Here is a 21,159-nt window from a genome sequence, read left to right as displayed (position 1 = left end):
CTCTTGACACTCAGGACGAGGGAAGTACAGTGGAAAGTGATTTGGAATCAGAAAAACCGGGATACAAATCCCACCTACCTCTGCTACTTCCTAGTTCGGGCAACCTGAGCCTGTCTGATTAAAAAAAAAAAAAAGGCTCCTACCTTGCAGAGGTTTCGAGAATTACATACTAGGCAAAGTGCGCAATGTCAGTCCCAAGCCCCCATCTGTGATGAACTTTTAGAAACAGCAAATGGGTTGATTCATGAGGACGCAGAGCGAGAGTCAAGAAACTAAGTACAGGCAGTTCTGGTGATCTGTTTATTCCTCATAAACACTTGTTTCTACAGTACAACTCAGAATAAATAGAGGCACACGGCTATAATTTCCACCACAATCTGCTGTTGAGGAGACATTCAGTGAGGATAAGGGGCTGGGAGTGGAGCGGGCACGTCTGGGTTCCGGGATGACTGGCGGCCTCCGTGATGAACTCCGCAGGGATCCCATCTGTCCAGATCTGACCCCCAGGCCTGACGGCCAAGCTCGTGGTAGAAGAGGTAATAGTGAACCAAATGCAAGGAGCCAAATTCTCTCTTGGTTCCACTGCAGTCCTAGGACGGGTCCACTTCACCCCAAACCCCAAGGGGTTGAGGTGGGTCTGACCTACGGGTCCACTGGGAAGGGGCTGTGTCAGCCCAAGCCATCCCTAAGGATTCAGTTCCTCCACGGTAGGGCCTGAAGTGGCCCAGAGAGGTCTGTCGTCTACCCCAGAGTAAGTTACAAATACACATTATGAGATGACTCCTTGTAGCAGTTTCTTGACTGTCCCCAAAAGGGATCCTGTCCCGTGTCTAAGGAAGGAGAGAGGCACAATGGGGCACAAATTAGCTGCTGGAACTCAGGTAAGGAAAACAGCTTGTACAGTCAGGGGAGAGGGAAATCGCACTCTTATGGAACCCTTCACAGGGGGCCAAGCAGACACAAATACCAGCTTGGGAGGACAAAGTGGAAGGCCCGGAGCCATGAAGCCAACCAGCAGCAAATGAGGGGGTGACACACGGAAACGCTCTGGCTTTGACTTCCATAGGACTGCGGAGCTAAGCCACCCCTATGTGTCTCCCTGTTTCTCCAGGGTAGCACAAAGCACTAGCCCGAATCTGGGGCTAGGATCATCTGCCCCCAGGACAGGCAGAATGAAGAGATTCTGCCTCCGTTGGCAGGAAATCAAGTGGAAGCAGGTCTGCACTGGGCGACCCGAGGCATTAGGGACAGAGAATACCAACCAGGGAGAGAGGCAGATACAGAACTGGTGACCCTGCTATGGGCCGGGGGGCCGCAGTCCTCACGACTTTTGTCATCAAATCCCCGCCTGGCAGGTGAGGGGGCATGTGTCCAGGCCTCTTCTCCGTGGGCATTCTCATCTCCTCTCACGTCTGGGGCAGGTGTTCACCTCGAGGGCGGCCCAGGGCCCACGCTTCGGCCCTGCCTGGCGGCGGGTGCAGGACGTGTGTCAGGCGGTGAGGTTCCTAGCTGACTTAGAGGCACTCTGGGCCCGCTGCACAACCGCGGAGCACTTCTCCCGCCGCAGCAGCTTGTTGTTCTCAAACAGACCTTCGTTGCGGGGTATTCCGTGAGAGCCATCAGGGAAGGTCAGCAGGCCTTTGAGGGGGACAGAGGAAATACGGGACTGACAGGGTGTGCGCGACCCCGAAAGCAGCCTGGCACCACGGAGCTGTGCAGAAGGAAAACCTGCCGCTCTTACCCTGAGCCCTGGGTGGGCAAGTTTGCCAGCTGGGCGTCAGGGCCCGGTCGCTATGGACTGGTAGACATCCCTGAAAGCATCCAAGCTAACAAGGTGTCCTCCCACCCCTAGCATGCTCCCCCCGGTCACCCGTCTTGCGGGGTGTGACTTACCAAAACCGTCTACTCTGCCATTTTTAAATTCCCCTTCAAATGTCATGTTGTCATGTCGAATGAAGACTCCGACGCCGTTAAACTTGCCCTGGGCGAACTCCCCCTCGTACCTGCAGAAACAGGGGATGGGAGCTGGCAGGGGGCAGTGAGCTGTGGAGGTTAACTGTGTGAAACAGCTACCAGTGACTTCTGCCTACGTCAGAATCCCCACCCCCACCCACCCCACTCCGGACCAGCAGAGGAGGGCCAGAGAGCATGTGTGATATGGGGCTCTAATCTCAAGGAGATAACAGAAGAGAATGGCAGTCGGGTGGAAGGTCACTCGGCTCCTTGCCATTTCAAATTTTAGATCTATTTATAAAGTAACTAATAAAAGAACTGCTTACTTCTTGCCTGTTTTCAGAGGGCCTGGGCCAAGCTCAGGTCTGACCAGCTATTTATCACTATCAAAGCTGAGAAAGGAATGACCCAGGACTTACCTTGAGCCATCTGAGAAGGTCAGAACCCCGAAGCCATTAAAGAGCCCGTTCTCAAAATGACCCAGGTAGGTGCCACCGTCTGCAAACATTAGTTGACCAAAACCATGTCTGCGGCCTGAACAAAGAGAAAGACAGTTGTCAGGTCGGGATGGGGTAGCTTTAGGGACCCCCTCGCTGCCTAACATCCCTTGTCTTTCGTCACCCGACCCACAAAGGAAAGAAGAGAAGCAGTGAGGTGAGCAGGACAGAGAACTCCTACCCAGAGTCAGACACCAGGAAAATCTGGCTCCTGGGACCTTCCCTTCTTGTCCCAGGCATCAGATGTGCAGCGGGTCTCTCTCGGTACGAGTAAGAGAGTGCTGAGAAATAACACAAGCTACCACGGTGCCTTGACTATGTGTCAGGCACTCTTCTGAGCACTTTGTAGGTATCATCCTATCTAATCCTCACGACGTTAAGAGGTAGGCACGGTACTATTATTATTCCCATTTCACAGATGCAGAAAGCAAGGCTAGGAGCAGCTTAATCCTTTACCCGAGACCACAGAGCTGTTCAGTGGCAGAGCAAGAATGCAAACGCAGCAGGCATGCTGGCCGGGGAGCCCTCACCACTTACTCCCGTTGCCTCTCTGAGAGAAAGCCGTGCCGCACGGCACCGTGAAGCTAGGGGGCAAACCTAACAGGCTGACTGGCAACACTGATTCGGGCTTTGTAGGGCTGTGCTTACCCGTTGCACTGACCAAAAACCAGCAAGATGCTGGAGGAGCAATCACGTCTTTCCAACAGAGTATGAGGGAGTTCTTCCAGGGGACAGTCTGCCTGGCAGATTGGCGCCTCCGAACAGCCAGCTTTGAGGGGACGGCAGGTGTTGAGGAGGCAGGAGAAAGGCAGGGGATGTACAAGGGCACATCCCCTCCCCCAGTTTCTCCTCTCAGGGCTCAAGAATTCATGGGCTGTCAGGATCTAACGTGAAAAGAATGGGGTGTGCGTCGAAATGGCCTGAACTTCTCTTCACTGGCACAACGGTAGGAAGTCAAGGCTTCTCGGGGCAGTTCCTGGCTTGCTAGGACTGGCCCCCTGAGGCTTTTAAGTGGTCAGACTGTGTTTCTCAGGCTCTGAAGAATTTCACCAGTCCTGTGACTAGACACTTCCAAATGCAATGAGCTGTCACAGGAAATTCAAGGCAATGACTGTCATTTGCTCTTGAGTATCTATCTGTCCTAATTTCCAGATCTTCCTTAACTTTTTTGTAAAGATTTTATTTATTAATTTGACAGAGACAAACAGCCAGCGAGAGAGGGAACACAGGCAGGGGGAGTGGGAGAGGAAGAAGCAGGCTTCCAGCGGAGGAGCCCGTTGTGGGGCTCGATCCCAGAACGCTGGGATCACGCCCTGAGCCGAAGACAGGCGCTTAACGACTGAGCCACCCAGGCGCCCCTTCCTTAACTTTTTAAATTCATTGGAACCAAGTCACTGCAATGAATTCTGCACTTTCTACTTTATAGGCACTCAAAATAATTCATTTTACTCGCCTGGTACATAAGTATTTATAAAAACAATCCCCAAATAATAACACTAAAGGATAGAAAGATGTTAAAACACTTTATATTCTGAAGTGGAAAGATTTAACTCATTGCTGGAGACTGGGCAAACAATGACATTTTCTAATGCCTTTATTTAATCCTAAAATCAAAGAAAGGAAAGGCACTATTCAGATTAAATCCTGGAATTAGACATGAAGACTCATCCAGTTGGCTTTCATAGCCTGATGTATTTGTCGTTCAGCCAAGTGAAGTGTTCATCACTTGATCCTTCGGGGGTCCTCTCACCTTCCTTCCACTCGCCGCGATATTCCTCCCCACTGGAGTAGGTGAAGGAACCTTTTGTCAGGGTCATGGTGACAGCTTATGGAAGAAAAGGATAAAAACTGCAGGAAACAGAGGAGAGAACCAGAGTCACAGGATGCTGGAGGAAAGGCCTACGAAACAATTTTGCAGATAACATTCTATCAACTAACCAGCCCAGTAAGTATATATTACCTTGGACACATTTAACAAACATACCCACCTCTCCAGCCCCCTAGTCCCACCCCCATCACCACCACCTCTGCTCAAACAGTCTTATCCTCCTATTGGTCTTAAAAGTTATCAGCCTGGGGCGCCTAAGTGGCTCAGTTGGTTAAGCGTCCAATTCTTGGTTTCGGCTCAGGTCATGATCTCAGGGTCTTGGGATCGCTCAGCACAGAGTCTGCTTGGGATTCTCTTTCTCCCTCTCCCTTCCCCCCTCCCCCACTCATGCTCTATCTCTCTCAAATAAATAAGAAACGATAAACAGAAACTGAGGATTAACCTACAAATATTTGCTTGATACCTACTATGTGTTTAGTTGATGTAAATAAAATATAGTCTCTTCCTTCAATGAGTTTACAGTCTAGTCGGTAAAAGTAATAATTGAAACATGGAACAATATGAGAGATAATGTCATTAAGTGCCAAACTGGATGGCAGAGGTGAACAGAGATAAGGGCCGGGCACAACTGAAACCAAGCAGTCAAGAAAGCAAAGGGCAGTTGCCCATGGAGAAAACCTGGGGAATGAAAGCACAAAGAGCCACGTAAGCTGGATGTTCAGTGGGAAAATAATAAGCTGGGTCTTACTGCAGTGGAAGGTTTATTTAAGGAGTAATAGGTACTCAGCCAAAATCTGAAATCTGAAAACTCTCAGATTTAAATCCAAACTCCATCATTTCATAGACGGAGATCGGGAAGGGAAAAGCTAGTCTGCGGCCGGGCTGGAACCAGTGCCCCGGCCCCCCCTGACTGCTGCTAGTTCTTTCTCTCTTGGACTGCACGCTCAGCTTTTAGGGTCAGGCTACTCTATAGAGACCTGGGGAAGCCAGGCAGAAGAGTTTACAGCTAATAAGGAGGGGGAAACGAAGGCTCTGGGGGTTTCTGAACAGGCACATAATACGAAAGCAGTGCTTACGGAAAAGGAACGTGGCAGCGGGAAGCAGGATGCTTTGGAGCTGCAAGAGGCCACAGCCGGAAAAGCTCGCAAGGCAGGAGATGTGATCATTCAGGAGACTGTGAAAATGAGCACAAATTACTCTCCCTCTGCTCGTGCCCTTGTGATGTGACACGGCAGTCCCTCCATTAACGGGCACTTTATTCCTCTGCCCACTGGGTCTGGGTGGGTTATAGGACTCGCTCAGGCTAATGGAACGTTAGCAAAAGGGATACAGCAGAGGTCTGGAAAGTGCTTGTCTCCGGGGCTTGCCCTCTCACTGCACTTGGAACTGTCCTGCCCCCATGTGGACAAGCCCAGGCTAGTTGGCTGGTGATGAGGGGTCATGTGGAGCTGCTGTCCCAACCTTGCACAGATGCATGGGTGAGCGCGGGCATGACCAGCAGAGCTGCTCCCGAGCCCAGGTCCAAATTACTGACCCACAGAACGATGGACTAGATACATGGTGGTTGTTTTTTTTTTTTTTTAAAGATTTTATTTATTTATTTGACAGAGAGATAGCCAGCGAGAGAGGAAACACAGCAGGGGGAGTGGGAAAGGAGGAAGCAGGCTCCTAGCGGAAGAGCCTGATGTGAGACTCGATCCCAGATCACCGGGATCACGCCCTGAGCTGAAGGCAGACGCTTAACGACTGCACCACCCAGGCGCCCCCATGGTGGTTGTTTTAAGCCACTATGTTTTGAGGTGGTGTGTTATCACCCAGCAACAGCTAACTGATACACCCAGGTACAAGATCATAAGGGCTGAACTAGGGGGAAGACAGTGTAACAGGAGCAGAAGGAGTGGCTATGACAGAGATATTGTAGAAAAGCAAACAACCCAGTAACACTTGGAGACTGGCTAGGTATGGCTTCACGTGTGCAGTAAAAGAATGCTTGCATGCAGAGATGTCCTATAAGAAGGGGGTTAAGATACCTAAAGTATCATTAAATACGAACAGAAACACTTGACATATTTTGAAAATGCAATCCCTAGTTCTTTTTTAATTCCCTAGGTCTGTTTACTCCCCTCTTCATCGTTTCCAGATCTAAGCAATACAACATTTTTACAAGGGACTGTGGCAATGCAGAGTCCTAGGCCCACACCCAGATCTCCTGGATCAGAGTCTGTAAATTAGAGCCTGGGATTCTGCAGTTTTAACAAGCACGTCGTTAGATTGCTGCACACTTGAAAGCAGGGGGATTACTACTCCAATAAGCAGGTACACTATGTGTGACAGTTCTCTGACCTATAAATCACCGCTGAAAGGTCCCCTGTTATTAATAATGAACCTAGAGGGGCACCTGGGTGGCTCAGTCGGTTAAGCATCTGCCTTCAGCTCAGGTCATGATCCCAGGGTCCTGGGATTGAGCCCCACATCGGGCTCCCTGCTCATTGGGGAGTCTGCTTCTCCCTCTCCCTCTCCTGGTTCCCTTGTGCAAAGATCTCTCTCTCTCTCTCTCTCTCTCAAATAAAATCTTTTTAAAAAAATGAACCTAGAGTCTAACCGTCAAGCATCTGATTGAATTCCAACAGGACAGGTGCACCTCTTCTTCAGAACATGGGGGCCAGGCCTGGAGGACAAAACAGGAGTGGGTTTTTAAATCCCTGCAGGCCTGGTGCCAACAGCTAGCTTCCTTCAAGTCCCAGAGAAGCCCAAATCACACACAATGTTAATGGTTGTATTGCTGTCTCCATTATGGAACATCAAGATGGGGTTAAAAGAGTAGGCTCCTCGGTACAACAGGGATCTGGCACATGTGATACTAAAATGATGCTTTAAATGTTCAACTAAAACAAGATGTACATTGGTTTGTATTCTCCAAGCTGTGATGGTAGATGGGGCTGGGTTATTCATACTCCACGTCAGCCAATGCAACCCTCTAGAATCAACTGAGCTAACCCCAGAGAAAGTACTTGAAATACCCTTATAACAGCAACTAACAGGAATTGACTCCTTACTGTGTGCTGTAAGTGTTTTTTAAATACATAATCTAATTTCAGCTCACAACTTTATGAGGTGGGTAGTACTATCATTTCCACTTTACACATGAGGGAGTAAGTAAGTTCACCAAGGTCCCGCAGCTAACACGTGCAAGTTAGAAGCAGAGACGTGGGGGTCGGTCTCTGGGGCTCACACGCCTAAACCCCATCCTGTCTTCCTGTCCCACACTCCTCCCAGTGTAATACAGTGGTGTGTGGGCTGACACTGGGGCTCCCATCCCGGGGCACTGTGTAACTTTGGGAAGCTTACGTAAATGCCTCTAAACCTGTCTCCTCCCCTGCAAAGTGCAGAAAATATACGTACTTCAGAGAGTTGGCACGGATTAAATTAAACAAGATACATCAGGGTGCCTGGGTGGCTCAGGCAGTTAAGCGTCTGCCTTTGGCTCAGGTCATGATCTCAGGGTCCTGCCTGGGATGGAGCCCCATGTCGGGCTCCCTGCTTAGCGGGGAGCCTGCTTCTCCCTCTCCCTTTCCCTCTGCAGCTCTCCCTGCTTGTTCTCTCTCTGTCAGATAAATTTTAAAAATCTTTAAAAAAAAAATTAAAGAAGATACACGAGAGTACCTAGACCACCACCAGACCCTGGCCATTAATGTTATTCTTTTCCTCCTTCAAAAATAGACACCTCAACTCACACATTCACTTACGGTAATGGAAATTTCTCTAAAGTCTCAGTATAAAAATGCTACCAATGTAATTCAAATAACATTTGGAAAAAAAAAAAACCAGCAATTTTGCCTGAGGTAAATTCTAAGGTGAGAGAAAGTAAACTACAATTGCCATTCATCTGTTTTTTATTGCACCCCATGGGATATTTTAGTTTTGGCCGGTGTCATGATGCTTCTGGATATAGATGCCATAAGCCCAGAAATGGTCTGCCATGCAAACAACTGGGCCTGAACAGAGCAGGGCTCAGTGACATATTCTGGGCCCTGGCCCTGTCTCTAAGCTCTTGTTTCCTCCCAGCTAGGAGGACAGAGGAGTTCTGAGAATCCCTTGCTCTCACCCACACAGGGAGCAACATTTGTTTCTACCCCCAGAATGAGGCCAGCTTGGGAAGCTCCTCCAGTGGTGTCTGGGAGCACCTCCCACAGCTCCACCAGGGATTTTCTCACTGTTGCTACTCGGGAGCTCCATGCCTGGGCTCTCTCACACAGCAGAAGACATCCCGAGATAGGGACCTTTCTCTTCTTGTCGTAAAGCCCCTTGAAAGCTCTGGGGCCACTTTCTCTGGTGGGTGATGCTGGTACCCGGTGTGCCATCCCTGCTCCACCAATGTTCCAACAAGGTCGCCATCCAATTTCAGGCTCAAGCCTCTTGTTGTCAGCCCAGCATCAGTGTGCCTGGGGTAGAGGTCAGCATGACTCCACTGCAAATACAACATTAATGAGAGGAAGAGAAGCAGTTTTCCATCGAAACTGCAGAGGAAAACTCTTTCCAGTCCAGATAGGCTTTGATAACTACAGGCCGTCTTCAGCTCTTCCCAGAACGAATGACGTCAGCGTATTAAAAGTCAGCTTATGGAACAAAGCTGAAATATTTCATTCCTTCAAACCAAGTCAGAATCTTAAAGGTCGTATCTTATAATAAATCTTATCACTAAACAACTATTCCAAAACATAAACACAAAATCATTATTTATGCAGGGAGATGATATGATAAGGGCATTTCCTTCCGATGTCTGGCAGCTGTAAACTTGTCTTCCCTCAGAGGTCTGGAAGGAGTTAACGCGGGGCCATGTGAGGAGTCAGTCTGACTGCCCAGGGGCTGAGGGGGAGCAGACTCCAGCATTTGTTTACTTTTTCTCAAGGCTACGTGAAACTTCCACATAGTGGCATCCCACTTATTTCAGAGGGACCAGTAGCAGGTCTCTGAAAGAAAGGGAACAGCATTTCTCCAGTTCGAAGTCTATCTTTGGACAAAGTACTAGCCAGCCCTCAAATTGTAAACCTAGCCACTCTTTTGGTATGCTGTTAGCTCTGAGGGAATATATCCTAAAGTTTTTAAAGATGCCACTGAAACTGAAAAAAATCATCCTCTAATTACCAAACGTGGCAGATTGTAATTTCCAAAGACATCTGCGGTCGTATCTCCTATATTTCGCATTCTATAAGTTGACCTTGCCACTGCCCCATCAAAAGGTGGGGTCTAACTCCTCTTCTTTGAATCTGGGCAGGCTTGTGGTTGCTTCAACCAATAGAACACGATAGAAGAGATGGTGTGTTCTGAGGTCAGATCAGAAAAGGTGATGCATCTTCCCTCTTGCTCACTGGTACGCTTGTGCTTGGAGAACTGAGCCGCCACAGAAGTCTGACTACCCTGGGGCTACCGTGCTGTGAGGATGCTGAGCCACAAAGAGCCACATGTGTTCGTGCTCCAGTTGGCAATTCTCATCTTTGAATCGGCCTAGCGCAGGCACCAGCTGTGAGCCAAGGAGCCTGCAGATGATTCTAGCTCCCAGCCGCTGAGTCGGCCTCCCATCTGAGGTATCATGGAGCTGAGTGAGGTCATCCCCATGATGCCCTCTACAAATTCCTGACTCACAGAATCTGTGAGCATCATATGGTTGTTTTCAGCAGCGAAGGTTGGCGTATAATGTCATATAGCTATAGTAACTGGAACATCTTCTCTCCACCTAACCCTGCCACCTCCTCTCTCGTTTGTTTTTCCAAAAGTACATTTCCATTCCTTTCTTTACCTAGGGAGACAGTGCAAACTCCCTCCAACAGTGGCTGGTCAACATGATGTCCTTTCCCAAGAACACAAGTGGACGTGCTAAGTAAAGGACACACGTGGACTCTAAGGGTTTTAGGCCACGGTTGAACCCATTTGACTAGAAACTTCTACCTATGTCCAAATAATTGATGTTGTCACTGCCTGGGACAGTGATTTTCACTTGTGACTTCTGTAATTAGCCATGCTAAGTAACAGTCAGCTGTACAGCCACTGACCCAAAAAGAAATCATGGTCATTGAGACAAATCTAGTTTAATACAGGACAGCCAGAGCTGATGAAGACTGAAAACCCAACACTTTAATAAGGATGCAAATCAGTACCTGTATCAGTTACCAAAAAAAAAAACTTCTTAAAGAGAACAGGTGGCCTAGGAGTTCAGACTTCAGCTCTACATATGGAATCTAGTTACAATACCAAGAAGATTCAGGCTTCTAAACAGATACCCTTTCTGCTCTTTTGATAGATGGGTTGCAGGGGATCGATCCACACATTTATCTAAAAGAAAATGACTTTTGTCCCTGAAATGAATACACCGTTGGTCTGCACAACAGACTACATCCCTGCTTATCTTTATTTTCTCCTGACCCAGACATTTCCAAATAGAACTTGGAGACAGGAATGTAACATTTGTTTCCATTCCACTTGTCTTTTTTTAGAGTTTAGAAATCAAACTTGCTAAAAAAAAATTTACGCATTCATGATATCTTCTGTTCAAATTCAGAGGTTTAAAAACAACAAAAAGCTAACATCAAGAGGAACAGATTCTCACTTTAAGAATATTGCTTTGAGGCAGCCAGCTTTCCCCACATATACCTTTACATTGTTCCTCCAAAGCCTTCCCAGAATATGAATGTCTTGTCAAAGTTCTCTTAATTATAAAGAAAACAGTCTTAGGCTTTTAGAATCCTAAAGAGAAGAAAAGAAAGACTTGGTGAACAAAAATTAGGCTTGTGGGGCGCCTGGGTGGCTCAGTCCTTAAGCGTCTGCCTTCAGCTCAGGGCCTGATCCCAGGGTCCTGGGATCGAGCCCCATATCAGGCTCCTCCGCTGGGAGCCTGCTTCTTCCTCTCACACTCCCCCTGCCTGTGTTCCCTCTCTCGCTGGCTGTCTCTCTCTCTGTCAAATAAATAAATAAAATATTCTTTTAAAAATTAGGCCTGTAAGAAACCTAGAAGAAAAAGTCACACATTCCTTTTAAAGTGTTTTAAATGAGCTTGAAATAACTGTTTTTCTTATAAGTCTACAAGTCTTTTTACTGTAAGTCTTCCTTGAACTCGAAAAGTTAAAAAAAAAATTTTTTTTGCTACTAGGTAAACATCTTATTTAGGAAGACTGTGGGACGGTTAGATTGAAGAAAGTGGGAAGAAAATCTTGACACCAGAAAGAAGATTAAAAAAAAAAAAAAAAAAAGACTTGAGGGTGATGAGGACTGCCATGATACTGTCGTATTTCATGAAAAAGGAAATGCCTGGACCGGGTTCTAATAAAGCCGAATTACTCTGCGGACACCTAAGCAGTTTGGAGATGCTACCCAGCAGGCGTGCCACCATCCACTAATTGAGGCATGCCATTCCCCAAGCCTCGCTCTGTGGGACGTCTCTCCAGCAGAGTGTGAGAGGCGAGCCCAGGCCAAACAAAGCCGTAGACCCAACTAACATTTCCTAGTCGCTCTCCCACCCCGTTCTTGCGTCCCAGCCCCGATCCTTCCCTCTACCCGAGCTCTGCTCCACCGCCTGGGCCAGGTCTCTGCTCACACGGGTCCGCCATCCCCTCCGGACGCAGTCCCCACACACCCGCTCGCCAAGCCGGGTACCGTGGGCCCTCCCTGGCCTCGGTCCGAGCGGTAGAGACCGGAGGCCCGGGTTCGGCACCCCACCGGTCCCGCCCTCTGGCCAGCTCGTCCTGGATGGAGTCATGATCCCCAGCCAGTCATCTCGGGATGGGCTCCTCAGTCCCTTCCTCACGACCACACTCTCCCGGCCCCCTCCCTCCTGCGCTGCCGGCCAACCTGAGCTCCGCCTTTCGGGATGACAATCACACCCGGACACCGGGCTCCAGCGGCCGGGACCGCGGCTCCGCCAGGATCGCCCCTGCCACCAGCCTCTCCACCAACTCCACCAGCGTCTGCCCCACTTGACGCCGCCATCCCCGGCGACCGCACTGGGCGTAATTCCCGCTGCCCATTGGCTGTTACCTAGGCAACCGGGAGCAACGCCACTCTCCATTGGCCCAGCGCGGACTCTGCGCCATCTTTGTGCGGGGCGGAGGGTCTCAAGAGCTTGGGTCAAACATCCGAAAGAGGGTGGAGCTGAACCCATAGTCCTACCTCGGCCACCTGACGGAGACCTCCGGTCTCGGTCTCTGTCTACGCAGAGACAGCCCAGCCGAAATGTCGACAAAAACAAAACAAAACCCGGGTCAGAAGCAACAGTGACCACCAACTCAAGCGGCTCGGATCCTGCGCGGACCTTCGGAGTTGTAAATGGCTCCTCCCTGGAATTAAAGGACAAAACCCAAACCTGGCTTTTGAGTTTCAGCTTTGTGAATTGTAACAGGCAGCTGCAGTTTAAAGAGTGTCAGTCCCGTGCCAGCACTGTGATACCAGGACACCTCTGCCTTCACTCATTGTAAGAATTTGTGTTGTTGTCGTTACTCAGATCCTTTGTGTTTAAAATATAGTGTCAAGATTGTAGCAAATTCTCCAAATATCGCGCACGCCAATCCTTTTATCCATTTGTTTATTTACTGACCAATGTGAGTGCAGCTAGAAAGGACATGATCGCTGCCCTCATGGGACTTTACTGCCTAGATGTGGAGAAGAAAAGATTCATGCACATGGAAAAATTCAAGACTATATTTAATTATTAAAAGAAGGCAAGTGCATGAAGAGAGTAAACAAACTCCTTCTCTGATTTGGGCGTTTCCTCATCTGTGGCATAGAAAATGAAAATAATAATGATAAAGACTCCCTAGCACTTCTTTGGGAATAGTGCAAAATGCTCAGTACTGTGTCTGTGACATTATAAGTGCTCCCAAAACAGCAGTTTTACATTGTTTTAAAAGGCTTGGATTCTGTGTTAAATCCCATGTCTGCCACCAAGTGTGTGTGACTTCAAGCAAGTTATTAAGCTCTGCGGCCTATACAATGAGATTGGACTATTAGACCTATGAGATTCAACCAGCTCTAACACTCAGTGGTTAAGCATGCTAAACTGTGTGGTAATGACTATATAAATATATATACAGTTATTGAGATAATGGCATGTCAAGAAAACATCTTCTTAGATTAGAGAATGTATATTAGAAAATTTGATGAAATAAGGTTAAATAGATTGTGGTTAAGTTATGGAGAAACCTGAAAAATTAGGGGGAAGATATGGTTTGCAAAATGTAGTGTTTTGAATGGGCAAATTCGTAGACACAGAGAGTAGAAATTACCAGGAACTAGAGAAAAAGGGAGTTATTGTTTAATAGATACGGAGTTTTTGTTGAGATGAAGAAGTTTTGGGTATAGGCAGTGGTGATGGTTACACAACATTGTGAATGTATTTAATGTTACTGAACGGTACACTTGTGAATGGTTAAAATGATAAATATGCATATTTTACTGCAATAAAAAATGTAGTTTCTTAATCAGAGCAGTGACACCAGGAAACCAGTGTTTTAAGAAAATTCATCTGGTAGTGATGCTCGGAGATAACCAGAGAGATTGGAAGCAGAGGAACAAATTCACAAGCTATTTTAATAATGTAGCTAAGACATCTTGAGAATCTCAAAAGTAATGTGGCATCAGTGAAAATGGAAAGAAAGGAGGGGGTACAGGCTGATGTAGGAAAGATGTTGGGGTTCAGAGTCAATGGCTAGGAAAGAATTTTTGAGACATCTTCAGTGCAAAAAAGGTGGTTTTATTAAAGCACAGGGACGGGACCGTGGGCGGAAAGAGCTGCACTGGGGTCATGATGAATGGCCAGTTATATACTTTCAAGTTGTGAGGGGGTTAGGGATTGTGTAAGTCTCTAAGGAATTTTGGAAGCAAGGTTTCCAAGACCTTGAGGGGGCTAGCTATTGTTAGGAAAACGTCATTTATTACTGTCTAATAAGACCTTAGTCATGAGACCCTTATCGGTGAGTCATCATGCTTGGGGGATGATTGCCAACAGATATCTTGGGGGGTAGAGATAAAGGAAGTTTCCAAAGGAATTTTTATATGTTATAGTCGACTTACAGGTTGGGGGGGGCAGTTGTTGGGATAATGTTAAGCTAAGCCTTTTGCCCTTAGCAAAGTATTAGCATCAAGACAGCCGAGTTCCTAGAGGAATGTCACTCTGCCTGTTTTAAGGACTTGTCAGTGGGCTGTAAATAGTAAGGAAATTTAATTTTTCTTTTGTCTTTGCTTCTCACATCACATATGAAACACATCTCATAGAGATATTTAATAAGAGGCAGTATAGTGTTAAAAGCATTGAGCAGGTCTGCCTGGATTTGGATCCCGCTCTGCCACTTACCAGCTGCATGACCATAGGCAAGTTACTTTACGTAGTTTCCAACATCATGAGAGCTGTAATGTCATTTACGTGTAATCCAGTTATATCCATGTACTTTACAAGAAATGATGTCTGGCATGTGCTTAGTATTTGGTGAGTGCTAGCTCTCCATACGTAATAGAGAATGTATTGACCCTTTTTTTTTTTCAGTAAAAGGAAAATCAAGTTCTAAGCGGTAGAATCTAAATTCTGAGAATTTTCCATAGAGTTCTCAAGGGAACACTCAAAATCTTGCAGCTTTCCTTGACAATAATTTGAAGCTTAGGGGCTAAATGAGACGAAGAGATCATCTCTGTGGATGTGACCCCTGGGATGCAAAAGGCAAGTATTACTGAATTATTTGATGTCTGGATAGGAAAGGGAAATACATGTCTTCTAACTGAAAGAGGAAACTGTATGGATCTTGGCCTAAAATGGTTTATATGGCAAAAAAAGTTTAAGAGATTCTCACATGCACAATTAAACAATGGTTGTTTCAATTCAATTCAATTTAATTCAGTTCAATTCAGTACTTCCAGTACTTCTAGTACTGTGACAATAATTTGATTCAATAAAGAATGACTATGACATATTGGTTACGGTATGACTGATTATCTCTTGTGAAAACCTATGCCTCTAGTCTGCTGGTGATTTTAAGCAGAAAAACAAAAACAACATCAACGATAAAAAAGGTGGTACCATTTGTTGAGTGTACTAACCACTGTGCTAAGCGTTTTACATACATTATCTTGATTCTTATTTAATTGAGGGAGGGATGATAATTTTTTTAATGTACTTTTTATGTACCAAGCACTAAGCTCAGTGTTTTACATACATTATCTTAATTCTTATTGAATTGAGGGAGGGGTGATAATTCCCATTTTACAGGTGAGAAAACAGAGACTTAAGTGCAGAGATGGGGTTCAAACTCAGATGACTCTGATTCCCTCTTTTCTCCCTTTCCCCCCCAGTAATCTGGTTACATTCTTCCTTTAAGACTTAGCTCATAGCACAGGCCCCCTTTAAGGCCTCTGCTGACTTTTTAGCCCACCCCCAAATCGCTGAACTTCTATTATGAGTTTTCAGTTTTCAGTGTTGGTTCCTTTTCTCCTGCTGGCTCAGAGAACTGTATGTCTTCCACTTGAGGGCAAGTTGGTTCTTCCTTTTCTTTTCCTCTAATAAAAATATACCGAGTCCCTATTGTGTCTAGATACCAAGGTTTTACAGTGGTGAGTAAAACAGTCATGTACTCTTACCTCATGGAACTTTCTAGTCTAATAAGACCAAAGCTTTCTTTAGTTCACAAAGAAGCATAAAGCATTCGAGCCAGACACTGTGTAAATTGCATTATGCCTGTGATTTTTATAAACTTTTTTATTTAGGTAGATTAGGGATTTTTGTCTCTTTGCTTCATTTTTGTCTCTCTAGCACTTAGAACATAGTAGGTGCTCTATAAATATTTTATGAATGAGTGCATGATTGAATGAATGCAGATACAAAGATTAGATTTCTCCAGTTTCGTAGCCGGTTCGTTCATAGTAGGCACTCAACAAATGACAGACCGATTAGGTAGGCTATTTTACGGAAAGCTCACAAAGGCAGGTCCGCAATTGGAAGCTAAGGTAGGGGCGGGGCTGGTAAGAGCAGGAGGCGTGTCTGACCCGGGTTTGGCTCTTGGAGCATGCGCGGTCTTCACAGATGGTGACGGGCGAAAAATGCGCAGGGCGCGATTACGTAGACGCTGGTTCTGATTGGCTGCCGTTCGCGCGCGAGGGGTCGTGCCGACTCGTCGCCAAGTAAACAGGCTAGGTAGGGGCGGAGCCAGCGAGGCGCCGCGACCTGGTTGGCCAGGCGGGGGTTGGGGGTTTCGCGGATTGGTCCCGGCTGGGAGCTCAGCTGTGTGGAGCGCACCAGGACCCGGAGCCGGCGGCCTGAGGGATGGACGAAACGAGCCCACTGGTGTCCCCCGAGCGGGCCCAACCCCCGGACTACACCTTCCCGTCCGGCTCGGGCGCTCACTTTCCGCAGGTGCCGGGGGGCGCGGTCCGAGTGGCGGCGGCGGCCGGCCCGGCCCCCTCTCCACCGGGCTCGCCAGGCCACGATCGGGAGCGGCAACCACTGCTGGATCGGGCTCGGGGCGCGGCGGCCCAAGGCCAGACCCAAACCGTGGCGGCGCAGGCCCAAGCCCTGGCCGCCCAGGCGGCGGCGGCGGCCCACGCCGCGCAGGCCCACCGCGAGCGGAACGAGTTCCCGGAGGACCCCGAGTTCGAGGCGGTGGTGCGGCAGGCCGAGCTGGCCATCGAACGCTGCATCTTCCCCGAGCGCATCTACCAGGGCTCCAGCGGAAGCTACTTCGTCAAGGACCCTCAGGGGGTGAGAGCGGGGTGGGGGCCGCCGCCGCCGCCGCCTTCGGGGAGGGTGGGCCTGTCCGGGGGAGTTAGCCGCTTCGCACAGCCAGAGGGAGAAGGGGGGTTGAAAGGCTTGAAAAGGGAGAAACTTCGCAGTGCAGAGCCCCTTGGCAAGATTTTGGAATGCCCCTGAGGACTGGAGATGGAGAAGCTCTGCGGACTGAAGAAATAAATCAGAACCTATTTGGTGGGGGAGGAGTGAGCGGAGAATGAAAAGAGGAAATTGACCAGATACAGGAGAGGGGCCCAGCGGTGTGGTGGGGCAATCGGCCTGTCGACAGAGACGCGCGGGGAGATGCTGCTTTCTAGTAGGTTCCTTAGCTTTAAACTACGGAGACTGCTATTCGGCCATTGCCCTACAGATTTGAGCTTTGGGCCCATTTCCTCTTTTTGGACCGAACCAGCGTTGTCGCTGTTCACCGAGGAGGACGGGTGATCCATCAAGGGCTCTGAGGGTTCAGTTCCAGCCTTCTGTGTTGTGGGGATGTCTACCACTGTCCCAGGTCTCTTACTGGCAGACGTCAGTGATGGAGTGGGTGGACTTAAACCAGTTTCATCTGTCCTGGTTATTGCTCACTTCTGGGAAATTGTTCAAATTCTTTTTTATGGTTCCTCAGTAAAGAATGCGGAGTTTTAGAAACACAGGACTGCCTGCTGCATTTTACTTTCATTTCTCTCCCAGGACTATCAGCAGTTTGCGTTTTGGCTAAGGCAAAGTGTTTGCTGACCTTTATTTTGTCCGTTGCATGTGTATAAAGGGGGATGGGGATGAGATGGGTTGGCATGGGACCTTGGGTGATCAGGGCATCTGAGAGGTGACTTTATTTTTTTGATAGCTGCAGAAGAATTTAAGGCATTTATATCAAGCCAGAGGTATCATTGGAATATCAGTGGGTCAAAGCATATTAACTTTTCCCTGTCAGAGTTCTCAGACGGGCCAGAATGGCTTATTGGAAAAATACACTATTGTTATACTTATTAAAATAATGGTTGTCAAATCTCCCTCAAATTTTCACTTTGTCTCTCCCGGGTGAACTAACTCTTCGGATGGGTGGTGTGCTGTTCTTGTAGGAGTGCCGAGTGGCCAGGGTGGATTCTGACTTGTAGCCCTTGGTTAGTTTCATTGAATGATCTGGTCATTCTCCTGGATGCTGATGTCCCTGAATTATCAAAGAAACAGAAAGCAGTTCTGCCATCAGTGCAGTTAACTTTATAAACTGAGTTGGGGAAGTTGGGGAAAACTTTGAGAATAGTAGGTCTTTCCAGGTCCCTCAAGTAAGGGAACAGTGAGTTAAATTGAAAGGTCAAAGGGGAACATTACTTCTAGAAGAAAAGAACAGTGGGTATCCTGAGGTCTAAATGTTAGCAAGATACTTTCATTTTTTATGTAAGTGGTTTTTATTTATTTTTTATTTTTTATTTTTTTAGCTTGTTGGCTGATGTAAGAAGGGGCTAATTATCTTTGATAGGTATAGGAACAGGAGGAAGGTTTTTATTTTTCTTTCATGACACTGTTACAGCTATGTTGGAAGTATGTCAGGTCAGCTGAGAAGTGAGAGTAATAAGATCTTCCACTTTTGCCTGGCAGGTAAAGTACTACCACCTCTGTGCACAGGCTACTTGGAACGACAGACTATGGGTATGTTTCTTGGTGATTTGCAGGATCCCGGGGTCTAAAATTTCCTGGCCACTGCCCTTTCTTAGAGAAGTCAAAACACATATGCCCTGACAAAACTTATTAATAAAACCATCTTGCTCCCACTGAGGAAAATGTGGTTCAGAGCAGAGGACCACTTCCTAAATGCTGTGGTGTGTTATAATGAACCACAGGCTCACTGTAGTTGGTCCTGTCATCTTTTGGCCCTGTTCCAAATGTGTTTGTTTATTTTATTTAACAAATATATAGATAGTACTTACTATATGCTAGGTACTGTTTTAAGTGCTTTACAAATAGTAATTCACTTAGCACTTATAACATCCTTGGAGGTAGGTACTATTATTATCCCCACAGATGATGATATCAAGGCACACAGTATAACTAATTTGCTTAGGGTCTTAACAGCTAGTAAGTAGGAGGCAGGATTCAGACCCAGGCCAGCTGGCTCCAGAATTCATGCTCCTAACCACTATGCAGTGCTGCCTCAAAGTTTGTCATTTGAATTTCTGCTTTCTCTTTTCATCTGCCCTATTGCTTAGGGTTAAATTTGGCTATGTGTGGCAGAAAATTTAAAACAATAATGACTTGAATAAAAGTACATTTAACTCTCATAGAAGAAATCTGTAGGCTTCCCAGGGCTGGCATGGCAATATGAACAATGTGCATCCTTCCGTCCAGCTGATGAGCCATCCCTAGCACGAGGCTGCCACATCATGATCCAAGATGGCTACTCAGACTGCAGACATCTTGTCTGTTTTTCAGCCAGTTGGAAAAAGGAAAGGAGAGAGAGAGTATACCCTCTTCCTTTAAGACATTTCCTAGAAGTTACACCAGACTCTTTCTATATTCCATTGTCCAGAACTTAACTGCAGTAGTGGTTGGGAACTGTAGTCTTTATTTTGCCCCACTAAAAATGCAGAGTCCCGTGTCCAAGGAAGAAGAGGGAACAGAGATTGAGGGAACCAGCAGTTTCTGCCAGAGCTGCTTTTGGAGCTAGAGAGGCTAGAAGGTTCTTGAAGATAATAGCCCTGATTTCATTTCCCAATTTAGGATGGTTTCTCCCTCAGGGCCAGCAAGTGGGGACCTAGAGAACAGTAAGATGGAAAATGCTAGATCAGAAGGCATGGTAGAGAGTGCTCATATTACCCTCCTCACTTGGATTCTTGTGCTTTCTGGTCTTGTGCTCAATCACCTATGAAAATATTTTTTGAGCATTTTCTGTTTTGTGAGGCTAGTAATACTATATGTTCATATTGCCAAGAATCATAGAATAGCATGTGATTCGTTCGTTCATTAAGATTAAATGGGATATCACACATGAAAGCCCCTGGCATCGTTGCTGGTGCTTAGCAGGAGCACAGAGTATTTGGTTTTTGTTAAATTAATGGCCGCTGACCTCTGGATTAGGCTTTCTTGGATACATGGCATTGAGTAAAGCAAAAGTGGTATAATTTTGAGGTGATGATTTTATGACCACCGAGAATAGTAATTTATTAGATAATGCTAATTGGTATTTGCTTCACGATTTTACAGATGCTGCTCACATGTTCTAGGAACTAGGCCTTATATCAGTAATTTGCAGTCTTTTAAAAGTACTTATCCATCAAGAGCTTGTCATGAGAGTGGTACAGGGTTTTGTTTTTTTCATTTTTCAAATATAAAATTATGTCATAATACTGACTCTGCTTCTTCCAACTACCTGTGCCCTCCAGAGAACTTTTGATGTCCTTAAACGTGGTTGAGAGCAACACGGATAGCCCAATAAAGAATAAAGATCTCCAACAGAATAATTTTTTAAAATTCTTATTTATTTATTTGAGAGAGAGAGAGTGAGAGAGAGCACGTGCAAGCACAGAGGGAGAGGGAGAAGCAGAAGCAGACTCACTGCTGAGCAGAGAGCCAGACTTGGGGCTCTATCCCAGGACCCTGAGATCATGACCTGAGCCGAAGGCAGATGCTTAACTGACTGAGCCACCAGGTGCCCCCAGAAAAACTTTTTTTTTTTTACTAAAATGTTAAGCGGTAGTCAAGTTTGTATGTCATTTTTAGATGTAGTTCTTGAGGTTTTTAAGCATCATTACTGTCTATTATAGGAACCTGTCCCAGGCCACCAGTTGTAATGGATGACACAGATTGGGTCAGTGGCAGTGGATAGGAAACAGGCTAAATCTCTTCTATTGCATTCTGTTTGGACCCCATCTTCTTTCAGGGTCTCATATATTTGGAGTAGCCCATCCCTCTCTTTTCTGAGAGTTAACATGTAAATAAGGCTTCTCTGCCTAAATAGGAGTGCTGTTGCTATCCAACTGCTAATACAGAATAGGGCAGTTCTCAGAGCGAGGCCGAAGGACCTGTAGGAATCCTTCTAGGGGGGGTGTAGAGGTCAAAATTATTTTAAGACTGTTTGCCATTTTCATTCTCACTTCCTTATGAGTGCACAGTGGAGATTTGTAGGGGCC

At 46.8% G+C, this 21,159-nt stretch overlaps 2 protein-coding genes and 1 long non-coding RNA gene across 12 annotated transcripts in view; 2 read left to right on the top strand and 1 right to left on the bottom strand.

Moving 5' to 3' along the window:
- Positions 1 to 286: 286 nt before the first annotated feature.
- MORN4 (MORN repeat containing 4) lies at positions 287 to 12,280 on the bottom strand. Of its 10 annotated transcripts, XR_007190009.2 has the most exons (8): positions 12,121 to 12,269; positions 8,493 to 8,746; positions 5,355 to 5,452; positions 4,201 to 4,298; positions 2,373 to 2,487; positions 1,894 to 2,003; positions 1,430 to 1,638; positions 287 to 830 (listed from the first exon to the last, which is right to left on the bottom strand). XR_007190009.2 is itself a non-coding variant. In XM_044382018.3 (7 exons), exons 4-7 carry the CDS (start codon positions 4,265 to 4,267, stop codon positions 1,490 to 1,492), a joined length of 441 nt encoding a protein of 146 aa, XP_044237953.1. In that variant the 5' UTR covers positions 4,268 to 4,298; positions 5,355 to 5,452; positions 8,493 to 8,746; positions 12,121 to 12,263; the 3' UTR covers positions 287 to 1,489. The 10 variants fall into 10 exon arrangements, 5 of the variants coding, with proteins under 5 accessions (XP_044237953.1, XP_026349591.1, XP_044237950.1 ...); XR_008957950.1 differs by lacking the exons at positions 5,355 to 5,452; positions 8,493 to 8,746 and adding an exon at positions 6,881 to 6,946 and having other exon boundaries at positions 1,263 to 1,638; positions 12,121 to 12,274; XR_007190010.2 differs by lacking the exons at positions 5,355 to 5,452; positions 8,493 to 8,746 and adding an exon at positions 6,881 to 6,946 and having other exon boundaries at positions 12,121 to 12,263.
- Positions 2,172 to 15,225, top strand: LOC130542988 (uncharacterized). Its single transcript, XR_008957951.1, has 2 exons — positions 2,172 to 2,437; positions 11,423 to 15,225. It is a non-coding gene; the product is annotated as an uncharacterized LOC130542988 (long non-coding RNA).
- Positions 15,226 to 16,483: 1,258 nt separating this feature from the next.
- PI4K2A (phosphatidylinositol 4-kinase type 2 alpha) overlaps positions 16,484 to 21,159 on the top strand; it is a 30,315-nt gene continuing 25,639 nt past the window's right edge. The window contains exon 1 of the mRNA XM_026493794.4: positions 16,484 to 17,008. Coding sequence (XP_026349579.1) covers positions 16,574 to 17,008 — 435 coding nt within the window. The 5' untranslated portion in view covers positions 16,484 to 16,573. The remainder of the gene's footprint in view (positions 17,009 to 21,159) is intronic.

Source organism: Ursus arctos, unplaced genomic scaffold (assembly GCF_023065955.2).
Source record: "Ursus arctos isolate Adak ecotype North America unplaced genomic scaffold, UrsArc2.0 scaffold_7, whole genome shotgun sequence".
In the NCBI taxonomy this organism is placed as follows: Eukaryota; Metazoa; Chordata; class Mammalia; order Carnivora; family Ursidae; genus Ursus; species Ursus arctos.
This window is presented reverse-complemented; position numbering and strand designations above follow the sequence as displayed.

Bases quoted from the DNA above. Each gene is read 5' to 3' on its own strand.
- MORN4 (XM_044382016.3), bottom strand. From the start codon at position 4,267: ATGACCCTGACAAAAGGTTCCTTCACCTACTCCAGTGGGGAGGAATAT. The intron at 2,488-4,200 runs GTGAGAGGACCC...CTCTTTGTTCAG, and splicing joins TCGCGGCGAGTGGAAGGAAG to GCCGCAGACATGGTTTTGGT. The intron at 1,639-1,893 runs GTAAGTCACACC...TCCCCCTCAAAG, and splicing joins TGGCAGAGTAGACGGTTTTG to GCCTGCTGACCTTCCCTGAT.